The sequence below is a fragment of the Hesperophylax consimilis genome, chromosome 7 (genome assembly GCF_061612785.1).
Source record: "Hesperophylax consimilis isolate HC1 chromosome 7, BYU_Hcon_1.0, whole genome shotgun sequence".
NCBI classification, from domain to species: domain Eukaryota; kingdom Metazoa; phylum Arthropoda; class Insecta; order Trichoptera; family Limnephilidae; genus Hesperophylax; species Hesperophylax consimilis.
The window spans coordinates 26,635,869-26,661,828 of NC_142842.1; the positions used below are offsets into that span (position 1 = coordinate 26,635,869).

At 37.4% G+C, this 25,960-nt stretch overlaps 4 protein-coding genes across 4 annotated transcripts in view; 2 read left to right on the forward strand and 2 right to left on the reverse strand.

Moving 5' to 3' along the window:
* The first annotated feature begins 208 nt into the window (after positions 1–208).
* LOC149422546 (uncharacterized) lies at positions 209–2,829 on the forward strand. The gene is made up of 2 exons (XM_089633358.1): positions 209–275; positions 2,418–2,829. Exons 1-2 carry the CDS (start codon positions 264–266, stop codon positions 2,721–2,723), a joined length of 318 nt encoding a protein of 105 aa, XP_089489484.1. The 5' UTR covers positions 209–263; the 3' UTR covers positions 2,724–2,829.
* A 1,655-nt stretch (positions 2,830–4,484) lies between these two features.
* The window catches only part of LOC149422547 (uncharacterized), a 60,606-nt gene continuing 39,130 nt past the window's right edge, over positions 4,485–25,960 (reverse strand). The window contains exon 2 of the mRNA XM_089633357.1: positions 4,485–5,630. Coding sequence (XP_089489483.1) covers positions 5,154–5,630 — 477 coding nt within the window. The 3' untranslated portion in view covers positions 4,485–5,153. The remainder of the gene's footprint in view (positions 5,631–25,960) is intronic.
* LOC149422548 (uncharacterized) lies at positions 14,829–16,045 on the forward strand. The gene is made up of 2 exons (XM_089633355.1): positions 14,829–14,976; positions 15,243–16,045. Exons 1-2 carry the CDS (start codon positions 14,965–14,967, stop codon positions 15,966–15,968), a joined length of 738 nt encoding a protein of 245 aa, XP_089489481.1. The 5' UTR covers positions 14,829–14,964; the 3' UTR covers positions 15,969–16,045.
* On the reverse strand, positions 21,973–24,040 carry LOC149422549 (uncharacterized). Its single transcript, XM_089633356.1, has one exon. It carries the CDS (start codon positions 23,681–23,683, stop codon positions 23,150–23,152), a length of 534 nt encoding a protein of 177 aa, XP_089489482.1. The 5' UTR covers positions 23,684–24,040; the 3' UTR covers positions 21,973–23,149.

The following is a 25,960-nucleotide window of genomic DNA, read 5'->3' on the forward strand; positions in this document are numbered from 1 at the left end:
ATAACGAGGTTCTGTTGACTCCACCCAACAAGGATGTGCAATTTGCGCGCTGTGCCTTTACTGTCTGCTTTTCTATGAAAAAATGCACCTTGCTGGTGCATCGGTCGCATCTAGAACCTTCGATGCAGTTAGACCGGCTTACCAGCGAAGCCTTTGCCCAGAAGGGTGGACTATAAAAGCTAGAGGAAGTACTTCCTAGGCAGCAGTTGCAGAGGAGACTTTGTAGTGACTTATCAAGTTAGACAAGCAAAACACAGACCAAAATGTTCAAACTGGTGAGTAAATGTTCCATACATACTATTCAATTTCCATAAAATATAAATCAACCAAAAATCATAATAAGTACTTCAAATCCTATTCTCTTTTATATTCACCTTTATACATATAAGTCTTGTATATGTGTCACTAAATTATTTTATTTTTATCGAAGGAAGCAAACACTTTGTGGCTTGACATTATTACATAAATAAAAGAATATCTTTGTTTTAAACCACTTTATGACTTGACACCTATTAATAAAGTGGTTTAAAACAAAGATATTCTTTCATTTGTGTATTTTATTTTTCTACAAAGGTTTGTGTATCCAGATTTTGTCGTTGATTTTAGTTAAGACTATAATTCTTAGTACGATTCCAAAATTTCAGTCCGTTCGGCGCCATAGATACTGAGAAAACGACTTGTAAAATTCAAACCCAAGTCTTGTGTTTATGCCCGTAAAAAATTGTTTTTCTTCAAATGTTTTTTTGGGCAGATTTTGTCATAGATTCCAGTTAAGACTGTAGGCTATAAACTTCGAAAAGAAAATTAAAGATTCTAGAAATTATTTTCGTTTTAAAATAAAGATTCAAAATGCTCACTGATCGAACGACCGAACGGATAAATTAAAATTATTGTAGCTGACTTTCTTATGTTATCACCATGAAAACACATCTTAAAGTAGAAATAAACACACACAATTGGTGAGTAAATTTCTCTAAAAGGCGATCAGTTCCCTAATATTTCAAAAAGTAATCTTTTTTTTAAGAAGCATACCTCCTGATTATTTATATCCTTTGGTATTCGTTGGCTCCCTAGAGCTATTTTAGCTTTGTTAGCAATAAAATGACACAACAGCAAAATCTGAGTTTTAAAGCTTAGACATACCTTTCACATCCCACGTTAAACTATTCTTACATTGAACTTGAAATCGACGACAAGTTATTTATTAACCTGCCAATCCGCCATGTAAATTGTGTCTCTCTATAATCGGAAACCAGTTAGCGTCCATTTTACATCTGCGTAAATAGTACCGACCACATAATATTATCCATCTACGGTCCCAACGCAACTTCTTTACCTATAAATCTTATGGTCGACATTCATGTAAAATATCCAAACACGTTTAGATATTGAATCCGTTCTTTAGATATAAGCATGAATGGTTTGAGAAGTTATCAATTCACTGTCAAGTCTTTCGCATTGCTAATATATTATTTACATAGGCTCTCAGGCACCCGAGATACATAATAATAAAAGATATTATTGGCAGATTTTAAAGAACCTTCGAACGTGTTGTGGAAAAATACATTTTATGGCCTTGGTAGTCTTTCGCATGTGCAAAAATAATTGATGTTGCGTACGTTGTGTACTTGCACACGGACTTTATTTGTAGAATAGGTAACTAGATCGTATGGTGGATTCAATGGTGTACTTACAATGATTTAGAGGAGTTATTTACGAATAAATTCCTGGTTAGTGTTATCGATTCTCCATAATTTCTAAGAAATTCGATTTAATTTAAAAAGCAACTATTAAAATTTTCTTGATTAAGTTTGATGAATTAAATATTTTTCCGTAATCTTGATATTAGCTTCGTTTGATGAAAACCTGATAAATCATGTAGCTAATTTCATGCAAAATTAAATACGAGATACCCCAGGACCACAACTATACAGAGCAGTATTATAAACGTGGAGTGTAAATGGATTAAAAAGGGATGTTTAGATGGTTTGAACTTATAGAATGGATGGACGAAGGAAAGGCAAGTGAATGGAAGTTGACGCCTAAAAGCGCCAGCAGGACATGGTACAACCGATTAAAACAAATACTTGAGACGAGTCCGTGCTACGAGCCACTATAACAAATAGCTTAACTATTTTATAACCACATAATTTAAGCAAGAAGTGTAAATAATAATTTAATTACATTGAACGGGATATCGATCCTCGAGGAACACTGTCAATGTGTTTCAAGATATAGTTGTTTGAAGCGTTCGAATCTTTGGTTTATGGTTTATTTATCTTATTTTTATGGTTGGAGTTTGATGGTTGCTACAAACGTATCCTGACGTCCTTCAGTTCCATGGGATCCGGCGTTATATCTTGCAGCATGAGAGAACTTGGTGTTTTTGTAAATAGTAAATGCTTTTCTTGTTCCAGGTGGTATTATCAGCCCTCCTGGCCATTACTCTGGCCGCCCCCGCCCCCGAGCCCGTCCCGGCGCCCGCCCCCAAGCCCGACGCCATCCTGGCCTACGCCGCTGCCCCCTCGGTGGCCGTGTTCCACTCGGCCCCACTGATCCACGCCCCCCTCGTGGCCCACGCCCCCGCTGCCATCTCCTCCCAATACACCGCGGTTTACCACGGAGCTAAGGCCGTCCCCGTAGTTCATGAAGCCCATATCGCCGCTGTTCCCCTGGCTCATCCAGGACTTGTCATCTCCCCCTATGCCGTGCACGCCTGGTAGATATGAACTAATTCAGAGATGAAATCAACGATTCGGCAATCTCCAAGATTGTTAAAATTGTAATGGTTTTGTTTTTGAATCGTTTATACAATCCGTCTGCACTGGCTTGGAGGATAATTCAATGGAATGAAATGAATTTTAAAAATAAATATTTTAAAAAATTAATTGTTTTTTTTAACATCTTGTTATTTTTGATCGAAATGAATAAATTCATAATAGGTGCGTACTTGATTCTAAGATACTTTTCTTTGTTATGTAATGGTCAAATGAACATGAAGTAGCACTCAAGGAGACCCACCGCATTCCCGCCCTATGTTATAAATAAAAGATGGTTATTTCTTCAAAGCTCTCTATTTAAAAAAAAATAAGCGTATTTATATTTTAAAAATATAGATCCTCGAGGGTCCTGCATTTCACGAATTAGAAACACAATATGAAAGATGGATTAGTATTTGTACATATTTGAGTAATGATTAAAAATAAAGGTATGGCGTAATTGATGATAACTGAAAACATTAATTTAGCAAAGTACAGCACAAATCCGTAATTCATCTATTGTAAAGTACAGAGATAGATAAAACAGAATCAGATATTGTATTAAAGTAACTGCAAGTGGTGTAGGGTTGAGGAACTTGCCACCCCCGGATGGGGGAGGTTATGGCCCAAAATATGTAAGTTCATAATAAACCGCCGCATGTAAAACAAAAATGTAAAACCAACAATGTAAACACAAAACATAAATTAAAATGAAACGCTAATTACGGCGTAGTGTTACCCCATACGTTGGGATAATTATCCTTTGCCGATTGAATATTATAATTCACCAAGCGCAGTTGAATATTGAATATTGTATTTTATAATGTTCACCGCATTCGTGATGTTGCACAAGAATCCTGCTAAAAACTGCAGGAGCCAATGGAACTACGGCCTGTTGAAGTACATATGTAGATGAATGGGAGGGGAATAGTAAATAATGGGAACTAGCTAATCAGACCTGGTCACTAAACCCAGATAAAGCCATTATAGCCACGTATCGATTCTGAGTGTTGAATGAAGTGAGAGAGTATCTTCCAAATAGGAACGAAAGGATCATAAACACAGTAAAAAGATTGAATCTGAAATATTGTAACCTATATAAATATGTAACTTCTATAAATATGTAACCTCTATAAACAATAAAATGTTATTTTTCCACGTCAGATTTTGAACCCGTGATGGGTCCGGAGTCATGCCTAAAGGACGTAATTATTTTATTGAATGGAAAAAGCCAGCTAATATTTTATCAGAATTTAATTTTTACATGCGTACATTAGTATCTCAATACATTATTACCTACTACTTATTTTTAGTACATGACATATGAATACACGCCATTTGAATCCCCCGTGGGTATTTATCACAAGAAAATAAAAGTGATATGTAGGAAGTTAAATTGAACCTACATAAATATAAATATTTCAATATTAAAATATTTTATAAATGGTGTTCATTTCCCAATGGTGCCATTTCTTTAGTATAGAATAAAGGGAAATAAAAACACACAATATATTGTTACAAGATTTCCTCATTTTTTTGCATTATAATAAATTATTGTATTCGGTGTTTAGTTATAGTTAGTTTGTTAATAATACAAAAATATCAATAGAAAGCACAACAAATTATACCATACTGATTGTAGATAGAAATATCAATAGAAAGAACAAAAAAATTATACCATAATGATTGAGTGTAGAAATGCAAAATGATAATATTAAAACTGTTATTATTTTTTAAAATTTATGATAAATGGATAATATCTGCATTATAATTAACAATTATTTTCGGCATCTTGGTACAATATAAATATATACATATTTGTTATAACGGTTATTATTGTTACTAAGTTGAATTGTATTGTGTGATGAAAAATGAGGGCTATAAAATCATTTAATAAAATATATTTTGGCTTTGACCACTTTAAAATGATTATTTTGGTTCTACGGTAAATCATGACACAGAATTCAACACACTTTTGAAAAGAAGGTGATGAAAGGCCTATAAACCTAACCTAACGTAACCAAGTTTATTTTGATCTCTTTTCATGACTTTATATCACTTTTCACGAGTGTGTTGAATTGCCACCCCCCTGATTTGCCCGTTTACCGATTAGTTGATAGTAAATTAGAACTTTTGATATCTAAGTTGTAAGATTCCAAAGATGGCTATGTAGGAACTGTGAATGAAATTATTTAACATGTTCACACATAATTTATGAAATTGGTGTTTATTGCTGCCCATGAAACTATATTCATCATATTAAACTTTTTAAAATAAAATAAATGTTAAGATTTTGTGTACATTTTTGGTGCGCTTTCACCCACCATGCTAGAGATTTCCCTGTGTTATGGTGGACGTATCGATTCGATGGAAATCATCACATTAAATCAGGGCTTACCAATCTGTAAACGAAAAATCTATGGGAGCGGATATTACGTCACCATAATCGACTATTATGTCCTCAGATTCATACGTGTAGGTGATAGGAGCTCCTAGGGATGCATAAGCTGAGTTAGAAATAGGGGCCGAATACTGCAGCAGATCTGATCTCTCGATATTAGCCGCGTGGAGAATAGGAGATGGAGGAGCTCCATATGGTGCTAAGTGCCTTTGGATTGGGACGATTCTTGCGGTTTCTGGATCCAGAGCTCCAACATCGGGGTGAACTATTGGCGCGAGGACGATTTCTTCTGGTACGGGATCGAAGAGTCCTCCACGGTAGATGGAATCCTCGACTGTTGTGGGTCCTTCGATCGCCACAAGGGAGGGATCCATGTCCTCAAACACGGAATTGTAGGTGGAAAAGAGTGTAGGGATTTCCACGACACTTCCGATAGACATTATCAGTGTGGGTTTGCCTGCAACGAAGACCTGAAAGAAAACTAATAAAATCACTAACATTTTTTAGTGAAATAATATGCAAAGATATTATCTCAACAACATTCTAAGAAATATCGACATATTTTCTTATTATTCCCAAAAAATAAAACAGATTAACATTTTTTCATAATTATTTTACAATGTATAATTAAATTTTTCCCCTTGAAGCAGAAATCTGCTTATAAGATACAGTAAAAACTGTAACAGTGAACAACTGCATTATACACTTTGCTAAACTTTCCTGTTTGGAATTTCAAGATTCATCTAGGTGCTTTAATTGAACTATCAACAGCTAGCAATGTTATTGAAATGAGTAAATCTATAGCTGTTAAATATTAGACAGTCACTCTATTATTTATATTATATTATTTAAGTTCAATGCAATTCACTGATTATAATATTTTACTAGCTGAAAGAAATTGTTCGCATTAGATTTTTAAGAAATATAATAAATATTTATTTTATGTTTAAAGCTATTGTGTTATGAATCTCTTATTTCGTATAGATTAAAAGTAAAAATATTTTTTTATAGATTGTTATGAAATGTTTATGTTGTTTAGATTTTATATTATATTTATTTCTTATTTAATGAATATATATAAATAGTTAAACGTATGAAAACAAGGTATCCATCAAAATACAAATAATATCTTCAACGGAATTCGATGAATAAGATCTGGAAACAGTAGACTTTACATCGGATATTCGGTACAAGATTCTGCGGAATTTGTCCTCCCATCGAATATAAGATTTATCATTTTCTAACTTTAAAGTGGTTTATCAAGAAAAGTTATTAAATGGGATATTGAGATTCAATTAAATCTCAAATATTTTCATAAAAAATTCTGGGTATTTTGCTATCGAAACAAAATTGTCTAGAACTTGCGGAATTCGATATTATGTATACTAAAATTAATTTTTAAAACACCAAGTAAAGCTTAATATATTCATAAAAAATAGTACCGTTTTCGAAAAAGATCCAAAATAACAAATAAACATCACCAGAATCATTTCAAACATATTCATTGTTATTATTGTTGAGAAAACTTCGACTTCAATGTGCACCGGAACCGAAAAACATACTGAAGTGTTCTCGTTACCTTAGTGCTTAAATACTAGGAATATTTTACACGCTGATTAGACTCTTAAGTATGGTGATTACAAAAATAAATATTTACAATGACTTAACATGTGAACAGTTGAAGACAGATTTTCAAATATTGAGGTCTTTTGACGACATTTAATTTAAGCCAAGATTCAGGATCATGGTTATTCCAAAGCTTATACATTGTTTAAATACTTGAGTTAATTATTTAAAAAGAGTAAAAAAATATATTTTTGTCTACGAGTTGACTAACTTTCGATTCAAAATATACTAAAATGGATCTTTAATCATTAGACGCTGTGTGATCTGTACGAGACGCTGTATGTATGTGAATTCATACAGCGATGTGAATTGAAGTGAAGAAGTGTTCATGAATGTGCAAGACCGCGCTGTAAGTTTTGATGCACTCCATCTCGTCTCCCTACCACAAGTAAGTTCACAAAATGTACAAGGAAGTTCACAAATTGTACAAGTAAGTTCACAAAATGTACAAGTAAGTTCACAAAATGTACAAGTAAATTAAAAAAAATGTACAATTAAGTTCTCAACATGTGCAAGTAAATTCACAAAATGTAGAAGTAATCACTTCCCATATACTTTTTTTTATTCATGAGAATTAGGCATTAACTTAATGTGATTGGAAAGCTGGAGGTACCTACCTACTATTTATTTATAATTTTTGCAAATAATATTATCGAGTGCAGTAATTTTCATGTGAATAAATAAAAGTGGTAAACGCAGCCCAAACTAAACGCTGTTTGTATTCAAATACACAATATCTACAAGGACACCACGAAATTTCGCAGTAGGTGTCGTTCAGTAAACATTGTAAGGCAGGCAAGTACTAAATTCATTATAATATTCACTTTGACAAAATATTTGTTATTTCTTTTGGCCGATCGTATTAATCATGCACAACGCTTCCGTAAAAGCCAACCGGAACCCGTTAGGCGCGGATTCAATGTAACTCGATAACAGGGGCGTGCATTGCTCTGTGACCGAAGGTAGAAGGTTGACGGCCTCCGTGGTCGAGGAGTAAGGCGCATTTGAATTTTATTTGTGTTATTTTTCACAAATCTTAAACGTTGTACTTTAAACATTGCTTGAAATGGCCTTGGTCGTGTTTGGTGACCAGGTCTGAATAGCCAGGTACTTCCCCACTTTCCTCTTCCCCATCTCTTTCCCCTCCTCACTACCTTCAGCCTCGCAACATACCCCAATAAGGAATTTGAGTCCATTTAAAAAAAATATATATTATCAATGTCCACATTCAAACATACCTCTTTTTAAGTTCGTTTTTCATACTTAAATTAATACTCCAAATTAGAATTTTCTTTAGCCCCCCAAAACGATCAAAACCGTAACATAAGCGATAAGAGGTAGATGGGTGCGTGACGTCATTTGTGCTCTGTATGTCTACCGTGGGTCTAGGTAAGCATTTTGTCTGGAGATTTTCTTTATTCTTCATTAAGGAATTCCAGTAATTTTTTTTATCACTGTTAACTGTCTAAATAACTTCAGGGTGTGTTTTTATATCAAAATTTCATACTAAAATTAATTTTTAACATAATGCTTTGTGATCAAAACATCGCGGTACATTGGGGCTCACACGGTATTAAACTTATAACATAACTTATACGTTGCTTATAGGCTAAACCGTTGATAGGATAGATAGGAGGATAGATAGAGGAGAGAGGATAGAGGAGGAGAGAGTTTTTTGTGGTTTGTGACACAACCACAGAAGCGTTTTTGTCTGGCTTGTGCACTCAGCCAGGCCCCGCTACTTTTGCCGGCCGGAGGAATCCCGCCGGCCCACTGAACAGGCGCTCGCGCCCACCCAACTGCCTTTATCAAGGCAATCTTTCACGCAAAACACTCAACTTACGAAGATCCACGCTGGCCCCCACAAACCGCCCGCAAGCACCCGAGACGTGCTCCCTTTTTAAGAGGAGTCACCGTTCATCACAGATGACCATGTTCCCGACCCGGATGCTCCCCATTGACCACGAGGACTCCCCGGTCGTGGTACCGCCCGGCGCTCGCCAAATTGCGCATCGCACCAAGACCGGGACCGTGCGCTATACGGTCCCCGCACCACAGCCCCGCCCCGAGGACCCAAGGACCCGGAGACCATCCACCACCACGACTGCCACCACGCCCGATGAAACGGAGATGACGGAGCCCGCAGCAGGCCCCTCTTGGGCAGCAGGACCCAGTCCTGCCCCCACGCGCCCCCCGATAGGCCCAGCGTCGGCCTACGTGGCGCCCCCGAGACCGCAGCAGCCGATGGAGACGGCTGCCCCCCAGGATGGAGGCTGGACGAGGCCGTCCAACCCCGTGAAGAGGCCCATGTCCCCACGGAGACCACAACCGCTCCAGTGTGGCAACCGATTTGAAGAGTTGCCCGAGGTAAGCGAAGGCGCCGGCGCGCCGCGTATGAAGCGTGCCAACACTAATTTATCTTTCTCTCCCGCAGGTACCGGCAGGAGAGACCGCGTTCCCCCGGTTGTGATGACCCTGGGGAATATGACACACGCGCAGATCACAGCTGCGGTGCAAGGACATCTGGGGCCTGGTAAGCTGTTTACTTTCAGGTATAACAGGGGCGGCACGGCCAACATCTTCGTGCGCACGATGGAGGACCATCGCGCCCTCACCAATGGACTGCGGGCGGAGGCTCGCGGCTTCCACACATTCACGGCCGAAGCAGAAAAGATGAAAAAGGCCGTCATCAAGGGCCTGCCGCTCGTAGAAGTGGAAGATATCAAGGCAGACCTGGAATCGCAGGGATTCCCAGCAGTGAAGGTGGTCAAGATGACCGCCTCAATTGAGTATCCCTTATACTTAGCGCACTTCAATAAGGAAGTCAACATGGGACAGCTGCGCGCGGCCGTCAAATACCTGTGCCACTGTCGAATTCGCCTCCAGAAGCACAGGAGCAACCACTTACAGCACGGCACCCAGTGCTACAGGTGCCAAGACTTCGGGCATGGGTCCCGTAACTGCTCGCACACAGCAAGGTGCGTAAAATGCTTACTGGAGCATGCTTCGGCAGAATGCCCCAAGAAGACAAGAGATGAGCCCGCCGCATGCTGCAACTGCTCAGGCCCGCATCCCGCCAACTACAGAGGCTGCCCCAAGCGGGTAGCGTACGTCGCCTCCATACAGCAGAGACCTGCCAGAAGGGCCCAACGCCCGCCGGCAGAACAGAACCCGAGCAGGCCACCTCCTCAGCCGAGGACGGATGGACGCACATGGGCCAACGTAGCCGGAGGCACCGCCCCCGCCCAAGAGCAGCGCGAGACCGCGCCGCCCCCACAGCCACGCCCACAGCAGGAGCCCGTGCGCGCGTCCACCTCTTCAGAAGACAACCTGGACCTGATGGCCCTGCTCCAAGGCCTCCTGAGGATGCGATCACAGCTCGCCCGCTGCGCAACAAGAGCAGACAAGCTCGTCATCCTGATTGAGCTCCTAGACACCCTCGATGCCTAATACCGAGACGGTGAAAGTCCTCGTATGGAACGCATTTAGCGTGCGCAAAAAGACAGACGAACTGCTCGCTTTGGCAAACGAATTACACACCGACATTATTCTCCTATCAGAATCTCACTTGAATCCAAGCGTACCGCTGAGAGTGCAAGGTTTCGAGATTTATCGTGACGACCGACAAGGAAGATCAGGCGGAGGAACCGCAATATTCGTTCGGCAATCTATGACGTCCACAAGAATACCTACTCCAAAGTTGAAGCACGCTGAAGCCACGATTATCGAAGTCACCATAGAGGGTAGAGCGCATACCATCATCTCCGTATACTGCACCCAAAGTAACCTAGTGAGAGAAGATCTCAATAAATTGCTCAATCTGGGACCAATTATTGTGATGGGAGGCGATTTGAACGCCAAACACAACTACTGGAATAACTACAGAGGTAATGCGAACGGAAATACGCTCTTTACACACATGCAGACAAATACCTATTCGATAATGGCGCCCGACAGACCTACGTACTACTCGCGACTATCTAGATATCCGAGTACATTGGATATAGTACTCGAGAAAAATGTTAAGACAATATCTCCACTGCGCACATTAGACGAACTGTCTTCGGACCACCTGCCCGTGAGCTTTACTATAGGCGGCACAACTTCAAGGACCCCCAGAAAACAGCGCAATTACAAGGATGCGAACTGGGAAGGATTCAAAAAAGAAGTCAACGAACGAATTCATCTCACTTCGGGAACTCTGCGCTCGCCACAAGAAATCGACGCAGCTACAAGCGCTCTCACAGAGATTCTTCAAACAGCACAAGATACACACATTCCTCTCAAAGAAATACACGATCAAGCTTCCCGAGTACGTTCTATCGCTCATCAAGGAGAAAAATCGCCTGCGACGCATGTTTCACCGCACACGCGACGAATATTTCAAGACAGCGTACAACTGCATGCAGAGGGAAATCAAGACCGAAATCGCAGAACTCAAGCGCGAACTTTGGGACAAAAAAGTCGCATCACTCACGCCGAAGGATAATTCCCTATGGAAAATGGCAAGCGCGCTGCGACATAAAGACTTCACAATCCCCCCGCTACAGAAATTGAACGGCCCCGGGACGGCGCTTTCGCTACAAGAAAAAGCTGAAACACTCGCCGACGGGTTCGAGAGAGCCTACGCCGCTACAGACGGCCTTTCCGACCTGGCTACAGACCGGATCGTAGCTGACTCTCTACGAGACTTGAGGGAAGCGGAGCAGACAAACGCTGAAGATATTCACTTTGCTACGCCAAGCGAGATTGCTGTCACAATCAGGCGATTGAGAACAAACAAGGCGCCGGGAAGCGATCAAATTCATAACATTTTACTCAAACATCTCCCTCAAAAAGCCATCATCTACACAACAAAATTGTTCAATGCCTGCCTCATGACCGGGCATTTCCCCCAGATTTGGAAATCGGCGACCGTGCTGCCTTTCGCAAAGCCGAATAAAGATAGAACGCAGCCGACAAGTTACCGGCCGATTAGCCTATTATCTACGCTGAGCAAGGTATTTGAACAAATTATACTCAACAGGCTTGTACCACACCACGACGACAACAAAACGTTGCCAGACGAGCAGTTCGGCTTCAGAAAGAGGCACTCCACGACCCATCAACTCACCAGAGTAGCGGAATACATCGCAAGAAAATTTAACGAACATCGCTTCACAGCCGCTGCGCTCATCGACCTAGAGAAGGCATTCGACACCGTATGGATAGACGGGCTCGTGCATAAGCTGCACCGCACCAACACGCCCAGATACCTAACGAGACTGATACAGAATTACCTAAAGAATAGATCGTTCAGAGTGTTCATAAGGAACGTGCTATCTTCAATGCGTGAGATTCCAAAAGGCGTGCCGCAAGGAAGTTTACTTGGACCATTTCTCTTCATTCTGTTCACCTTCGACATCCCCCGAGACGAGAGATGCAATCTATCTATTTACGCAGATGACGTCAAACTATACGTTTCCTCGCTGAAAGCGAATATGGCCGCTATTTACCTACAGAGGGCGCTCGACGCGCTCGTAGAATACTACAAAAAATGGCGCCTGAAACTGAACGAGGCGAAAACTGAAGCCATCATGTTCACGAGAAAACGTGTAAACAGAACACCTGACTTTAACATTGAAATGGGAGGACACAGCATTGAATGGAAAGATGAAGTGACATATCTGGGCCTGACCATGGACTCCCGCCTCAACTGGAAATCTCACCAAGCGAAGATGCACACGCGCACGCGACAAGCGATCGGCATGATGAAGCCAATTTTCAATAGACGGAGTCCGCTACTTCCCAAAACCAAACTCCTCGTCTACTACTCGCTCATCCGTCCAGTACTCTCTTATGCGATTCCCGTATGGAGCAGCATCTCACACACAGACCACAAGAATCTACAGACACTTCAAAATCTCTGCATTAAAATCACATACAACACGAGACTCAGAACAAACTTGAAGATAGTTGCCAATAAAAATGTGCGGTGGAAAAAAATGAAGTGAATGTTGGTAGTTCTTATTCGAAGTATGATACAGTTAAAAGTGACCGAGTAGGATAGGGTCCCATTAGCGCAGTTGGTAGAGCATTGTCTCGGAAAGACAAGGGTCCTGGGTTCGAGTCCCAGATGTGACCGTTTCCTTTTCTGATTTTTCTGTTTCAGATTTTCGTTTAAAAATCACTAATATTGTCTTCAATATTTAAATATTACAATTTGAGGTTTAACTCAATAAAGTTATTCCGAAAAACTTAATATTCATTCTAGACTTGCAGAAAAGTCAACAGATGTCGCACATTAAAAATAAAAAATAAGATAGGTTTATCTAAAAGACGCTGTCTGGATTGCATTTAGTTCGGGTTGAATCTTGCGATCATACATAAAGATAGTTGCCAATAAAAATGTGCGGTGGAAAAAAATGAAGAGAATGTTGGTAGTTCTTATTCGAAGTATGATACAGTTAAAAGTGACCGAGTAGGATAGGGTCCCATTAGCGCAGTTGGTAGAGCATTGTCCCGGAAAGACAAGGGTCCTGGGTTCGAGTCCCAGATGTGACCGTTTCCTTTTCTGATTTTTCTGTTTCAGATTTTCGTTTAAAAATCACTAATATTGTCTTCAATATTTAAATAATATAAATTGTTATTTTTGTTCGTAATACTTGATTTTTATTGTTGTTATTATTTATATTTAAATTTACGAATCTTTTGCGCGGTTTTATTTCGATTACTGTATAATAATGACTAGCCATTTAATAAATAAAGATTCGAAATTTTAAAATTGGAAATTCATATGTCATACGGCATATATTCTGGTCTAGTAATGTGTAATTTCTATCACCTAAGAAATTCTAAAAAAAAGTACTATGGGATTCATATGCCTTATACTGATTTATAAATGTGGAAACTCTAACTATACAATTGTAAATGTTCTCCAAAATGCCCTGGAAAGAATCTCAGACTTGTGATGTCTTGAAAGAAACCATTCATCTGTACTGAATGCAATTACTAATGTTATCCAAATTGACCCTGGTAATAAATTACATCTTCGCGATTCTTTCAAGGATAAAGAAACCATCCTGTCACTTCGAATGCAATCAACAATGTTCTCAAAATTTGTTTTGCCAGCATCGCCATTCCATTGTAAGAATATTATGTAATAAATAGCGCCCCTGAGGTGATATCTCAAAAAGCGGCGATATAAAACTTGTCCAATAAATAAATAAATAAATACACAATTTGGCTGTCCTGAAACGGGAATCCTTCCCAGTTGGACCGACAAAGGTTCATTTTGTTTTGCATTGTTTGTAATTTATAAATATAAAATAAATAAGTAAGCAAGCAATTCTTTGGATAGACAATCACTTGAAAAAATTAAAGATAAAAGGAATAGAAAACGCATTCAATTCAAATTTTATTTTAAATTGAATGCGTTTTGATTGCAATGCAAAATAGCCTTTTAAATGATTTGAAACATAGCCGTAGTGTTAGAAACAAAAAAACGTACAATTTATAGAAAGTTTAAAACCCTTATTCGTTGGATAACATGCGACTTTATTATGCGTATAAACGTTTTCACTATGCAAAAATTAATAGCATTGCGGGCAGTAAGTTTAACAGCCTCGGTCACTCGCAGTATGCAGATGCCCGGCTTTACGTTATGTATCCCGCTAAGAACTAGAAAGGTAGGTTCCAACTTAAACAACAACAAAAAACACACAACTTCGTCAAATTAAGAAAATTTGTTGATGGAGAGCCTTCGGAAAACAATTGTAAAAAAGAAATGAATTTTTATTATCGTTTAAATAAAATAAAAATAACCTACTCGGTCTGGACCACTATTTTTGATAAAAAAATATCAACATATTTCAAAACCAAAAGTTTCTTCATCGAGATATAAAGTTTACAACACAATTTTATCTTAGATTTATATTTCTGATTCATTTTTCTTAGGACACAATTCTTTCCAGTCATTATGGACTGCACGTCCCTGGTCAATAGAAGCACAGCATCGTATGTGAACGTATAGAACTATCTACTATTCAATATCCGTACCGGCTATCCTTTGCCAGTGGGTGGAACCCGATCATCTGGTTATGGACTATTTAAGGCGGCCTCTTGCGGGAAGATCTATCAGTCCTCTCAGAGACACATTGTAGTGACTTACTCAGTCAGACAATAGCAATACAGACCAAAATGTTCAAACTGGTTAGTAAATCATCCGTATTCATAAGAGTGGACACAGCATTATCTATTTTTGGTAGCTCTCTCAGTGTCGCTAACTTCATTTGTACATTCAAACATAGTGTTACGTGAAAGAATATACAATTGTCATAGCTTAAAAATAGAACAATATCTTTCATAAATTTACTATTTTTGTTCGTGAAATTTAAATTTGTTTTAACAACCTTTTCTTGCTATTCTTTTTTTTGTGAGATTTCTAATAATATAATATATTTTTTATTTGATTTTAGGTGGTATTGTCTGCCTTGGTGGCTGTCTCGATGGCTGCTCCAAGCCACCTGCTTGCCCCCGTGGCTTACTCAGTAGGCTCCATCCCCACCTCTATCTCCAGCCAGTCCAGCAGCGTGGTGCATGATGCCAGGCCCGTGCTGGCCGCCTCCGCCTACCTGCAGTCCCCCATCGTAGAGGTCAAGTCCGTGCCCACCTACGTACAGTCCCCCGTCGTCGAGGTCAAGGCCGCTCCCGCTATTGTCGGATCAGTACCCACATCAGTCTCAAGCTACTCCAGCGCAATCGTGCACGACGCTAAGGCTGTCGTAGCTGCCCCCGCTCCTGTACAGATCATCGAGTCAGCCCCCGTTGTTGAAGTAAAGTCTGCCGCAGTGTACCAGTCTGCTCCCCTTGTGTCTCAGGCTTCCGTCATCTCCGTGCCTACCTCCATCTCTAGCCAGTCCAGCAGCGTTGTGCACGACGCTAGGGCCGTAATTGCCGCTCCTCAAGTTCAGTATGTTCAGCAATACGCAGCTGGTCCTATTGCCAAGTACGCGGCTGCTCCCATCGCACACTACTCTGCTCCTGTCGCCCACTACGCTGCTGGCCCCGTGCAGTACGCTGGTCCCGTTGCCACCCAGTATGCCGCTCACCCTATCGCCCAGTACGCCAATGGACCCATCGCTTACTCCAGCTACCCATCTCACGCTGGTCTGATCGCTGGACCCGTTGCCAACGTTTGGTAATCAATATCACAAAACTAGATACAATAATTAACACTGCCAAAATGAAAACGTAAAAAATAAACCGAAACGAAAATCAATTGTGTTTTTTTAATGTTTTTTTTCTTAAAAACCTATTGTGTACGCCTGTCCCCAATGAAGTACTGGTACCTATACTGATGTATGGCAGTGAGCATAGAACTGGCAGAGGAAGGATGGAAGTAGACTGAATGCTTTAGAAATTAGATCCCTGAGGCTTATGTGTGGTAAAACCATGTATGATCGTGTGAGAAATGCGGAGATCCGCAAAAGGCTGATCTAAGCGTATTCAGTAAGATGGGACGCTTAGATGGTTAGGGCATGTAGAGCGAATGAGCAAAGAAAGGAGTGTAGGGAGAATATATGACGCAAATGTGAATGGTAGCAGAATTCGGGGACGCCCGAGGAAGACATGGCACGATCAAGTGAATCGGATACTTAACTCTGCCCATGTGAGGAGTCAGAATAATAGAAGAGTATGTCTGAGACGATGTATGAATGTGAATGAGGCAATGAGTGTGTGTCAAGACCGAGTTGTTTGGCGGTCCGTCCTCTCTTCAAAATAAATATTTAAAACAAAATGCTGTCTGTTTTTCGAGCTGTTTAAGGCTCTGATTAATAAAAAACATCGATAAAAAATGTGGGAATTGAAATATAGCTGACCGCAGCGTTCTTCACAAAGCCCTTGAACTTGGGATTGTTTTGAATTGTGACTCATGCATAGTAAAACACGGAGCACTGTTGTACCGTTTTCGATAGACGTTTTTATTACTTACATTATTTAAACACCTACAAACTAATTTATGCTTTCGTTATTATTCCATGTTATGTTATCTTGATTCGATGAAAAACTCACGAACGATGCAGTCAAAGATATTTTTTTATAACTGAACGACCTGTTAAAAATTCCATCCTGAACTTTATAATAATCCTTCGAAGTTTCACCGAAAGAAGGTATTATTAATATTCAATTCATGAAAGCTTGTAAACTGTCACGTACGAAATATATATTTATGAACAAAGATAGTTTTTAATATATTTACGTTCCGAACAACAACAATTTTTTGTTGTACATTTTGAAGCGATTGCTCCAGTCAATGTTTTGATATTGTTTTGGTAATTACTGCATGTATGTGTGTTTTATCGTTAAAAACAACAACAACAACAAAAATGAAAACATAAAAAAATTGTCATTGTCATTAATTTGAATAAATAATAATTTATTTACCAGTATTTGAATTTTCTGACATTCGATCACAAGGATAGTAGAAGTCGGAGTCTGAGTTTTTTTAAATTAACTATACAGGAAGCCCTGAGGAAAGAAATCCCTTAGGGAATAAGTCATCTTTGGAAATGCTGTGTGGAGGGTCTTTTTATGGAAAGGAGGGAGATGAAGTTCTGGTAAGGAAAAATGTATGAGGGGTGGGTAAGAATCTGGGGTCAAAGTATCCAGAAATGGTGGAAGTATGAATCCATACCTCCAACTGCAGTGCAAGGCGATGGGTCGAGAGAGAGTCTGGCTGGAGAGGTCAAAAGGTCTCCCTCAAGTAGGCTCTCCCGATCCGGCCCGCCACGTAGTAGGTGGGCAAAGAAATCTGCCGACAAACCTTACCCCATGAACCCGGGCACCCCTGCTAAGTTACTTCTATTATTGTCGTAGTAATGTTCCAAAGGAATAGAACAAAAGATCTTAATTGCTGGAAGATGAAAATAAGTAACAAGGAAATAAGAAACAGTTTGTATTATGAAGCTGAATGGTGATCTTTCAGCAGGGTGATACCGAAAGTACATTCCACTATGCGACATACCGCAAATATACTTTATATTATTTTAAGTGAATTAATTATAAAAAAATAACCAAACTTCAATATTAGATAACAATACATAAATCTATAATAATTATATTTTAATAAAACATAACACTGCAAGGCTGCTGAAACGTTGAATAAATGAGAAAAAAACGCTACATGGCATAATACCCCAAAATTCAATGGCGATTATTAGATATTGTAGATCAAGAATCAAGAGTTATGAAACTAGATACGTTTTTTATGGTGAATTTATGAGATCCAACTAAACAATAACGCGGAGACATAACATCGTTATGGCAGACGAAACAACAACAAAAATTATCATTTTAGGATGCGAAAGACATTTTCCCTAACCGTATTTATAATCACTCTCGTAATAAGTTTTTTTTAAGCAGAAGGAAAATACCTACCTGTTTACGAAAATTTTAAAGGGAACATGAGATTGTTTACAATATTTCTTCCTTGTTATTTCTTTTGTGGAAATGTTTGTTTTGATTACATTTTACGTTTTAATATCGATTTTCCAAGAAGAACCAACCCATCCATAAAAATATTTCCAAAATAATTCCATTTCATCTTAAAAATATTTTTTTTGTACTTTCCGTCAAGTATCATATTTATTACTTTTCGCAAAAATTTGGTACACCCGTAAAGCAGCAAATATATATTATTCTATAGGAAGTTCACGGAATTTTAAAGGAAATCAATCTACCATAAAAATTTTAATCACAAAATCAGAGTAAAAAAGTTTGAAACGTTGTAAAATTTTCTAGAAATCAGCAAACAAAAAGAAGCTTTTCTTGCTCATTCTAAGTGATTCACTTAGAATGAGCAAATATTAACGAAATTTTTACTACTCGTGTATTATATCAGAACATGCAGGTTTAACTAGCAAAATGTTTTCACTTGTCGACAACAGATGGCAGTGATGAAACGTGTACGTATTTTATTGTAACTACTAAGTATCAAAGCTTCGGACGTTTTCCGCAATTGGTAACAAAATTAATGTATTTTTTTATAAATTACAGAAAACTTTGTTTTATTCACTTTATTGAAATAAATAAATGGGCGAATGAACTAACGAACGAACGAACGGACTTGACTTTAGTTAATTTTGTTTTATTCACACAATCTACATTAGCGGATCCACCGTCTGCAAAACTAACCGTTTCGAGAGTCGGTTGTTGTGTTTTGGTGTTAGAACGTAACATTATATATTAACCACTCTGGTTGATAATCGTTTAACAAGTGCTCGACAGGAAAAGGTTGTAAAGTAAAGACAATCATGTAGAAGCAGCCATAGACAATATTATAGAGTTATTACAATAGATAACCGGACAACTCAGGACGGTGAGAAATCAACACATTTTTGAAAAGTGTTACGTTCAAGTTCTGCGAAAGATTTTTTCATGTTCTGTTTTATTGCAGTTCTGTCAAGCTACTAGCCTATAATGATAAAATCACAGAACTTGAATAGAACTTTCACAGAACCCGAAAATGAACGTTGAAATTTGATTAATTGTTCAAATTCTCCGGAACAATCCGTTCTAAATCTATCGATTTATAATGACAGGTCAATGTTTGAGTTCATTTTCAACATTTTCCACTTACTGTGATGATAGTAGGAGATTTTCAAATGTTGTCAGGTTATTCTTAACCCGTGAATGTTTGACTTTCTTAAAAAAAAGGTTTTATAAACAGGATGAGATGGATGTCACTGTCAAAATGCCATCCTTAGTTCAATGTCCGATTTCCTTTATAAGAGGACTATTCCTACGGTCCCTTGAACCATCAAGAGTTTCAATTCAAACTTACGACCTTGGACATCCTTTAACAACTTCTACTTTAATTTGACACATGTTTTTCAGACAACTTCCAAACCCCTTTGTCAAAATATCAGCTTTTCATTTTATTTTTCGTATTCTTTAACTCCTCAGGCCTCTGCCATATTTTAACCAAAGGTCGGAAGATTATTCGGTTCGGTATTGTGAGTTGAGTATTAGCAATAAAATCCAAATAAATATGATATTTGTCAACAATCCGAAAACCAAAAACTGTTTTTGAAAGGTAATTAGTTTAGGTTAATAAACACTTCGTTTATGATATTTTAAATTTTTTTATACGAGCGTAAAAAAAAGAAAATGGCTAAAACGAAACTAAAACGAAAAAATATATGAAAACCCACGCATTTTATTAGACAAATGTATTACAAATGTTACTTTTATCTATTTTTGTTTTTGTTTCATAGTAAAAAAATAATACAAAATAAAATAAATTGCTAAAATAAAGTTCACTTTTTAATTCTTCTGTGGTTAACTTCTAGATTTAATCATAAAACGTGGCGTTTTGTGTTTCTAACAGCGTTTATTACACACCATGACAGTAAGGGAGATACAATGATTTCCATGAGACCAAATGAAAAGCGAACAGATTATCCTGAAGGGTTAAATCGTATTACTTTTTGTCGAAGTTGACTGATTGTTACCAGTAAATTTACATCTAAGTAAATGTCACATTAAAAGACTTGCAGGGGATGTTTAATATTTGTTGAACTATTTCTATAATGCAACACAACAAATAAGAATTTAATATATATAAATATAAATACATTACAAGCACCCGCTAACTGTCAAAGCAGCATGTCACCGGGTCAATATCAAAATATTAATTATATAAATAAAGCATAAAAATAGAAGCTATAATAAGGAAAATAGATAAACCATCATAAAATTTCAAGTGACTACAATAAAATTTATTAGTTTTGGATTTAAGACATTTTCGGTACTTGTTAAGATTTTAAAACTCGATCCCTTTGATTGCTAGACGAGCATTCTACACGCCGGACTACACAATATTTATGTGAACATTGATATAGAACTTATTGTTGTTTTATGTGATGTTATTGAGGTAGGTTAAACCTTGTCAAACAATTTTGATCTTTGAAGATTATTATTATTCCATAAAATGGAGTTTAAAACAAATTTGACTTTAAAATCACTACTACTTATTGTTCCAAAAGATTTTGGTTGTTTTTAATATATTCTATTATTGTAATTTTTTTATTAATTATAAATAATTCTTCGGAACTTTTTTTAAAAACTATTTCACTTCATATGCCGCGAAGTATATGTTTTCAACGAAGATATTTATCAATTAAAAAACATTAATCATATACTAAAGAAAATGTTTCCTAGATGTTAAAGTTAATTGTTTTTTTTTATTTATTTATTGTTGGAAGATGAAAATATATTTCTGAATATTTCTAAAAATTGGGCTTCCTAATCCACTACGGTTAACCAAGTGTCGAATGCCGAGTTGATTTTAAGAAAAACGACTGCATAGCCCCGTAATGAAAAACGGGGGCTCTTCACACAAAAAACCTTTTCTACAAAAAAAAGTATTGGAAATCACTTAGAGGTTCTTTACCTTTTGCAGTTATGTAATATTGAGTGCTTGTGGGTGCTGTATTGAATAACTCCTTACTGACAACTAACAACAAACCTGTAACAGGTGAATATCCTTCAACTATATAATATATAACATTTTAATAGTCACACCGAATAATAGGCAGTTCGAAAAACATATTACCTGCTTTTATAATTTATTACAGATTCTCAAGATAGTTCTGGAACAACAAATGTGGATGCCTACCTTTCTTAGCCTTTTTCTGTGCTCCACCGTGAATCAAATTGTTAATTACGTACCCTCTCCCCCTGCTGTGTTTAAGATATCAAAGATAACTCAGCTATTTTCATAAAGGTGTGTAAGATATCGAAAATATCTCAGTCATTTTTATTACGGCGTTTTCCTGTTTATTTATGTTTTTAACATGAATTTTGCGTAGAAACTTCACTGGTTAATGCAACATGTAAAATGTAATTATTTACATAAAAATCTAAAACTGTTTGTTTCCCCAATAAACAAAAACAAAAAATAAAAGTAAATAAAGATATGCTAGTACGAACTTAGTTCAGTCCTTTCGTATTTTCGTTTCCACCAATAACGTGTATGAAGTTATGAAGAAGACTCGAATAAACTATGCTGAGAAATGACTTTAAGCAAAAATTATTAGCCTGGAACATGCCGCCCACGGCATTTTATTATATTTTTTCCCGGAAGATTTTTCAATTTATATTTGTGTTTCAGGCTAATAATTATTGCTTAAAATAATTTGTTATCCTTTGTGCTTTGCATAAAACCTTGTTTACCTTTAATAAATAATAGTTATACTAAGTTTTGAGAAGTAATTCCGTAATCAATTCTACAATTTTTGGATGATCAGATCTACTTTATTAATTAAAATGCAACATCTTAAGAAAAATATTTAAATGTATACTGGACGTGATAATGAAATAATTTCATCCTTAATTATAATTCAAGTAGGTACCTACGGAGCACGCATTTAATGGAATTAGACTGTGACACTGTTTATTCTATACTTTCATGAATTCTCACGCTGTAAACTGGTTTGAAAGTATTTCTGACATTCTCTCGAATGCAATGGTATCGAGTATCAAGAGCTTTTATATTTTCAGCTCGTTAATTTTTCCAATAATAGGAAAGCCATAAAAATATACGACTTTTCGCTTTTGGTTTCCTGGTTTGGTGTAAGAAACAGCTTTTTTAACAAATTAATATTTTTTCTTATAAAAATTGTAAAACAAAGAAACAAATTAATAATAGGTTACAAAACATTCTAAATTATCTAAATGCTTCGTTAATGCCAGGCATTGCGTGGATTTTACCCATCTTTGTTTACGGTTAATATTAATAAGAATTTAATGTTTTGATGGATTTTCGATATGTACCTAACAACAAATATCGTAAGTAATACATGGTTTTAAGAGACATACTGACTTGTTTTAACCAGTTATTAACTATACAATATCTCCACCATTTTTATATATTAGTTGAAAAAAAAAATTAAAAAGTCAATTGAAACCAAAATGACATCTACATTTTTACTCAAAATTATTTCAGGAATCAATTAAGCAAGTTTCTAAACACACCGTACAATCACAAAGATAACCATACTGTGGCCGTAGGTAATAATAAAATTTACCGTCAAAATAGTTGTGATTCATAATATTATTACGATTCGCCTATTTACATAGGGAAAACGTAAACAAAGGATTGGAATAATACAGTGAAAGGTTTCATTTAGTTGTATGAGTATTTATTCTTTGTATAAACTTATAATATTTTCGTATGTAGGTTTGTCAATATTTACAAATTAAGGTACACGCCAGTAAAGTTCACGCTACATTGTAATATATGTCATGTAAGTCCAAAATCGTAGATCGTTTCAAATTTGGAAACGTCTCCATCCGCTCTTAGATGGTCTTGAAAAATTGTTTACCAATGGTGGAGGGGGGCGGAGTGTGGGGCCCACAAGGGAAGGGCAGGGCCATAATGAAGGGGCGCAGAGGCGTAATGCAGGGGTGCAGCGCTGTAATGCAGGGGGTACTGGTACGATACCACAGGGGTGGAGTGTATGTCCACACGGGACTGGTGGGACACTGCTGAGGGAGCTAGAGCGTAGGCCAGATGGTAGGCAGCAGACCGCTTGTGGATGTAGTGATGAGGCAGTCCATGTGGCGTCAGCACTGAAGCAGGGGTGTAAGGACCCAGCGCCAAAGCAGAAGACCATGCAGAGTGCAGCGGGCTGGAGTACAGAGCATGAGCAGGGGAATATGCTTTCAGAAGTGGAGCGGAGTAGGTCAAGACGGGAGAAGAGTGAACATCAATCCTAGACTGGTGAGACACAGCTGTTGGAAGTGAATACACTGCGGGGGCGGCGTACACTGCAGGAGCCACCAGCGCGGAGTAGTGGGAAGGTTTGGCACAGGCTACTGCAAAGAGAGCGGACAACACCACCAGCTTGAACATTGTGGTCTGTGTTGATTTAGCTACTTGTTACACGACTAAAGACACTGAATTAACTGATACAATTCCTTCATTGTAATTTCTATTTATACAAAATCCTTGCACTACAAACGGTGGTACATGGCGGATGCAGGCTAACCGACCGACACATTTACTTTACGTGGTTGCCCTTACTCCTTTTGTCGTAATAATTATTTAGTAGAGTAGATATTCCGCTTCGATTGTTGACAGTCGTGGAAAACTATTGAAAACTATTTCTGGAAAATTCACCAAGTGAAATATATTGCATACAATGTTACTATCCACTCTATGATACTCTTGCTTTAAAAAGATGCGCTTTTCAAAAACATCGATATTTTTCTGTCCATTTTTGTCCATGTTTGTGAAGGCTAATGCTTTTGAAAGCAAATATGAACATTAATTACGAGTTATTAATTTCTGGATTATCTGCTGGTGAAGGGTCTTCCCAAGAATATTATACCTATTAATAAATAGGGGTAAGTACACTACGTCGCTGTGACAATTAAAACGTCCATACGAAAAGCCCATACCAATTTATGATACATAGAGTGGTTGCCTCATTGGTTTTGCACCCAGCAATCCGGGACCAAATCCCGATGAGGACAAATATAGTTTATTTGGATGGAGGTAAAAATATGAATAAATAATACAGTACGTTTCCACGTTTAGTGACTAGACCTGAATGATCAGGTAGATTCTAAAGTTTATCTTGCCCGTATACTCTCACTATTTCCACTTTTTTTCACAGGTATTTAAATAATAAACGTTTGTTTGTCCGATGCCCTATTATTTATCAATAAAAACACAAGATTTCAATTAATATAATAACAGATTAGTTAATTTGTAATTCCATTTAACGGCTGCTACCGTACCTCTGATCCGAAGGCGATTGGTTCAACAACGGTAATAATTAACTAGCAAGTACTTTATACCCACGAGTCAAAGTTGTTACTGTTCATAAACTCAACCTATGTCCGGCAACAAGAACCACCAGACCCGCGGGCTGATCTGTTTTTGCTGAATAAATAACTATTATATCTTATAATATGGACAAAATGTAGATTTCTTTTCTTTAATTTTTAATTAAATAGTATAAAACAAAGACGCTATCCGCGTCTGTCTGTTTGTACGTTTAGTTCTTCTAAAATACGGAAACGGATATTGATGAGCTTTTCATTTTCATTTAGAAAATTTCTTCTGAAATGTTTGTATATAAAATTTATGCATATTATATTTATAAAAAGTAAAGAAAAGTCTATATTTTATAATCAAGTCGTAAAAAAATAAATTCGTGCGCTTGAATTGCTAACGCTGGCTAAACCTTATTAGATCCATCAAAATAATGTACTACGTAATTCTATATGTTAAAAAGGCCCACATAAAAGTCCGCGATTGTATTTGCCTATATCCTAAGGATAACTCACAGTAACGCCGGGTACACGTCAGCTAGTAGATGAATAATATATAAATAAAACAGGTATTTGTATGAACTTCGACTAGCATAATTTAGGTATGTGCATGTCCTTAGATTAGTGATGAGGGAAGTCCGTTTGATAACCTACCTACTTAATATAAGTGTGTATAAGCATTGAATTAAAAAAAAAATATTCACAAATTACACAAAACTAGCCGAATTCCTGAAGAGATTACACACTGTCTGTTTGCGATGTTATGAAATTTTAACTAGCACATTTTTTATTGTTATAGCTATGAAGATTATTGTTTGTTGCACATTTTTCAATTTATTGAAACAAAAACGATAAGAGAACGTTAAAAACACAAGGTCCCTATACATATATAGGTAAATTTATTAATTTTTCGTTTGTTATGAGAATAAATAATGTAGGTGTTTTGTGGGTTTAAAAAAATATATGAGAATAAATTGTAGCAATCGCATAAACAATTCAATTCTCTGGGGAATATGTTCCATAAAAACGATGAAGGAATGCATCAATAGCATTAGTCATCGATATACTATGGAGGTGTAATTCATTCTTCGAATTTCATACTCTAGTGAATACCTTGGGGTACCCGGATCTGCCAACGTTTGTTTTCAGTATTATCGCATCCTTCAATACTTCATCGGCAGTGTATTTGCTGATTTTTTCATCCGAATAGGGAAATATATTTTAGATATTTAAAATTGACAATAAATTCCTGTGACATCGCAATTATCGATGGTTCTATTTGGTAACCGGACGTTTATCAATTCTTGATATGACGTGTCTTACAAATTGAGTCGAATAATTCGACCCATAG

Excerpts from the sequence above, each read along its gene's own strand:
- LOC149422549 (XM_089633356.1), bottom strand. The coding sequence starts at position 23,683 with ATGTTCAAGCTGGTGGTGTTGTCCGCTCTCTTTGCAGTAGCCTGTGCC.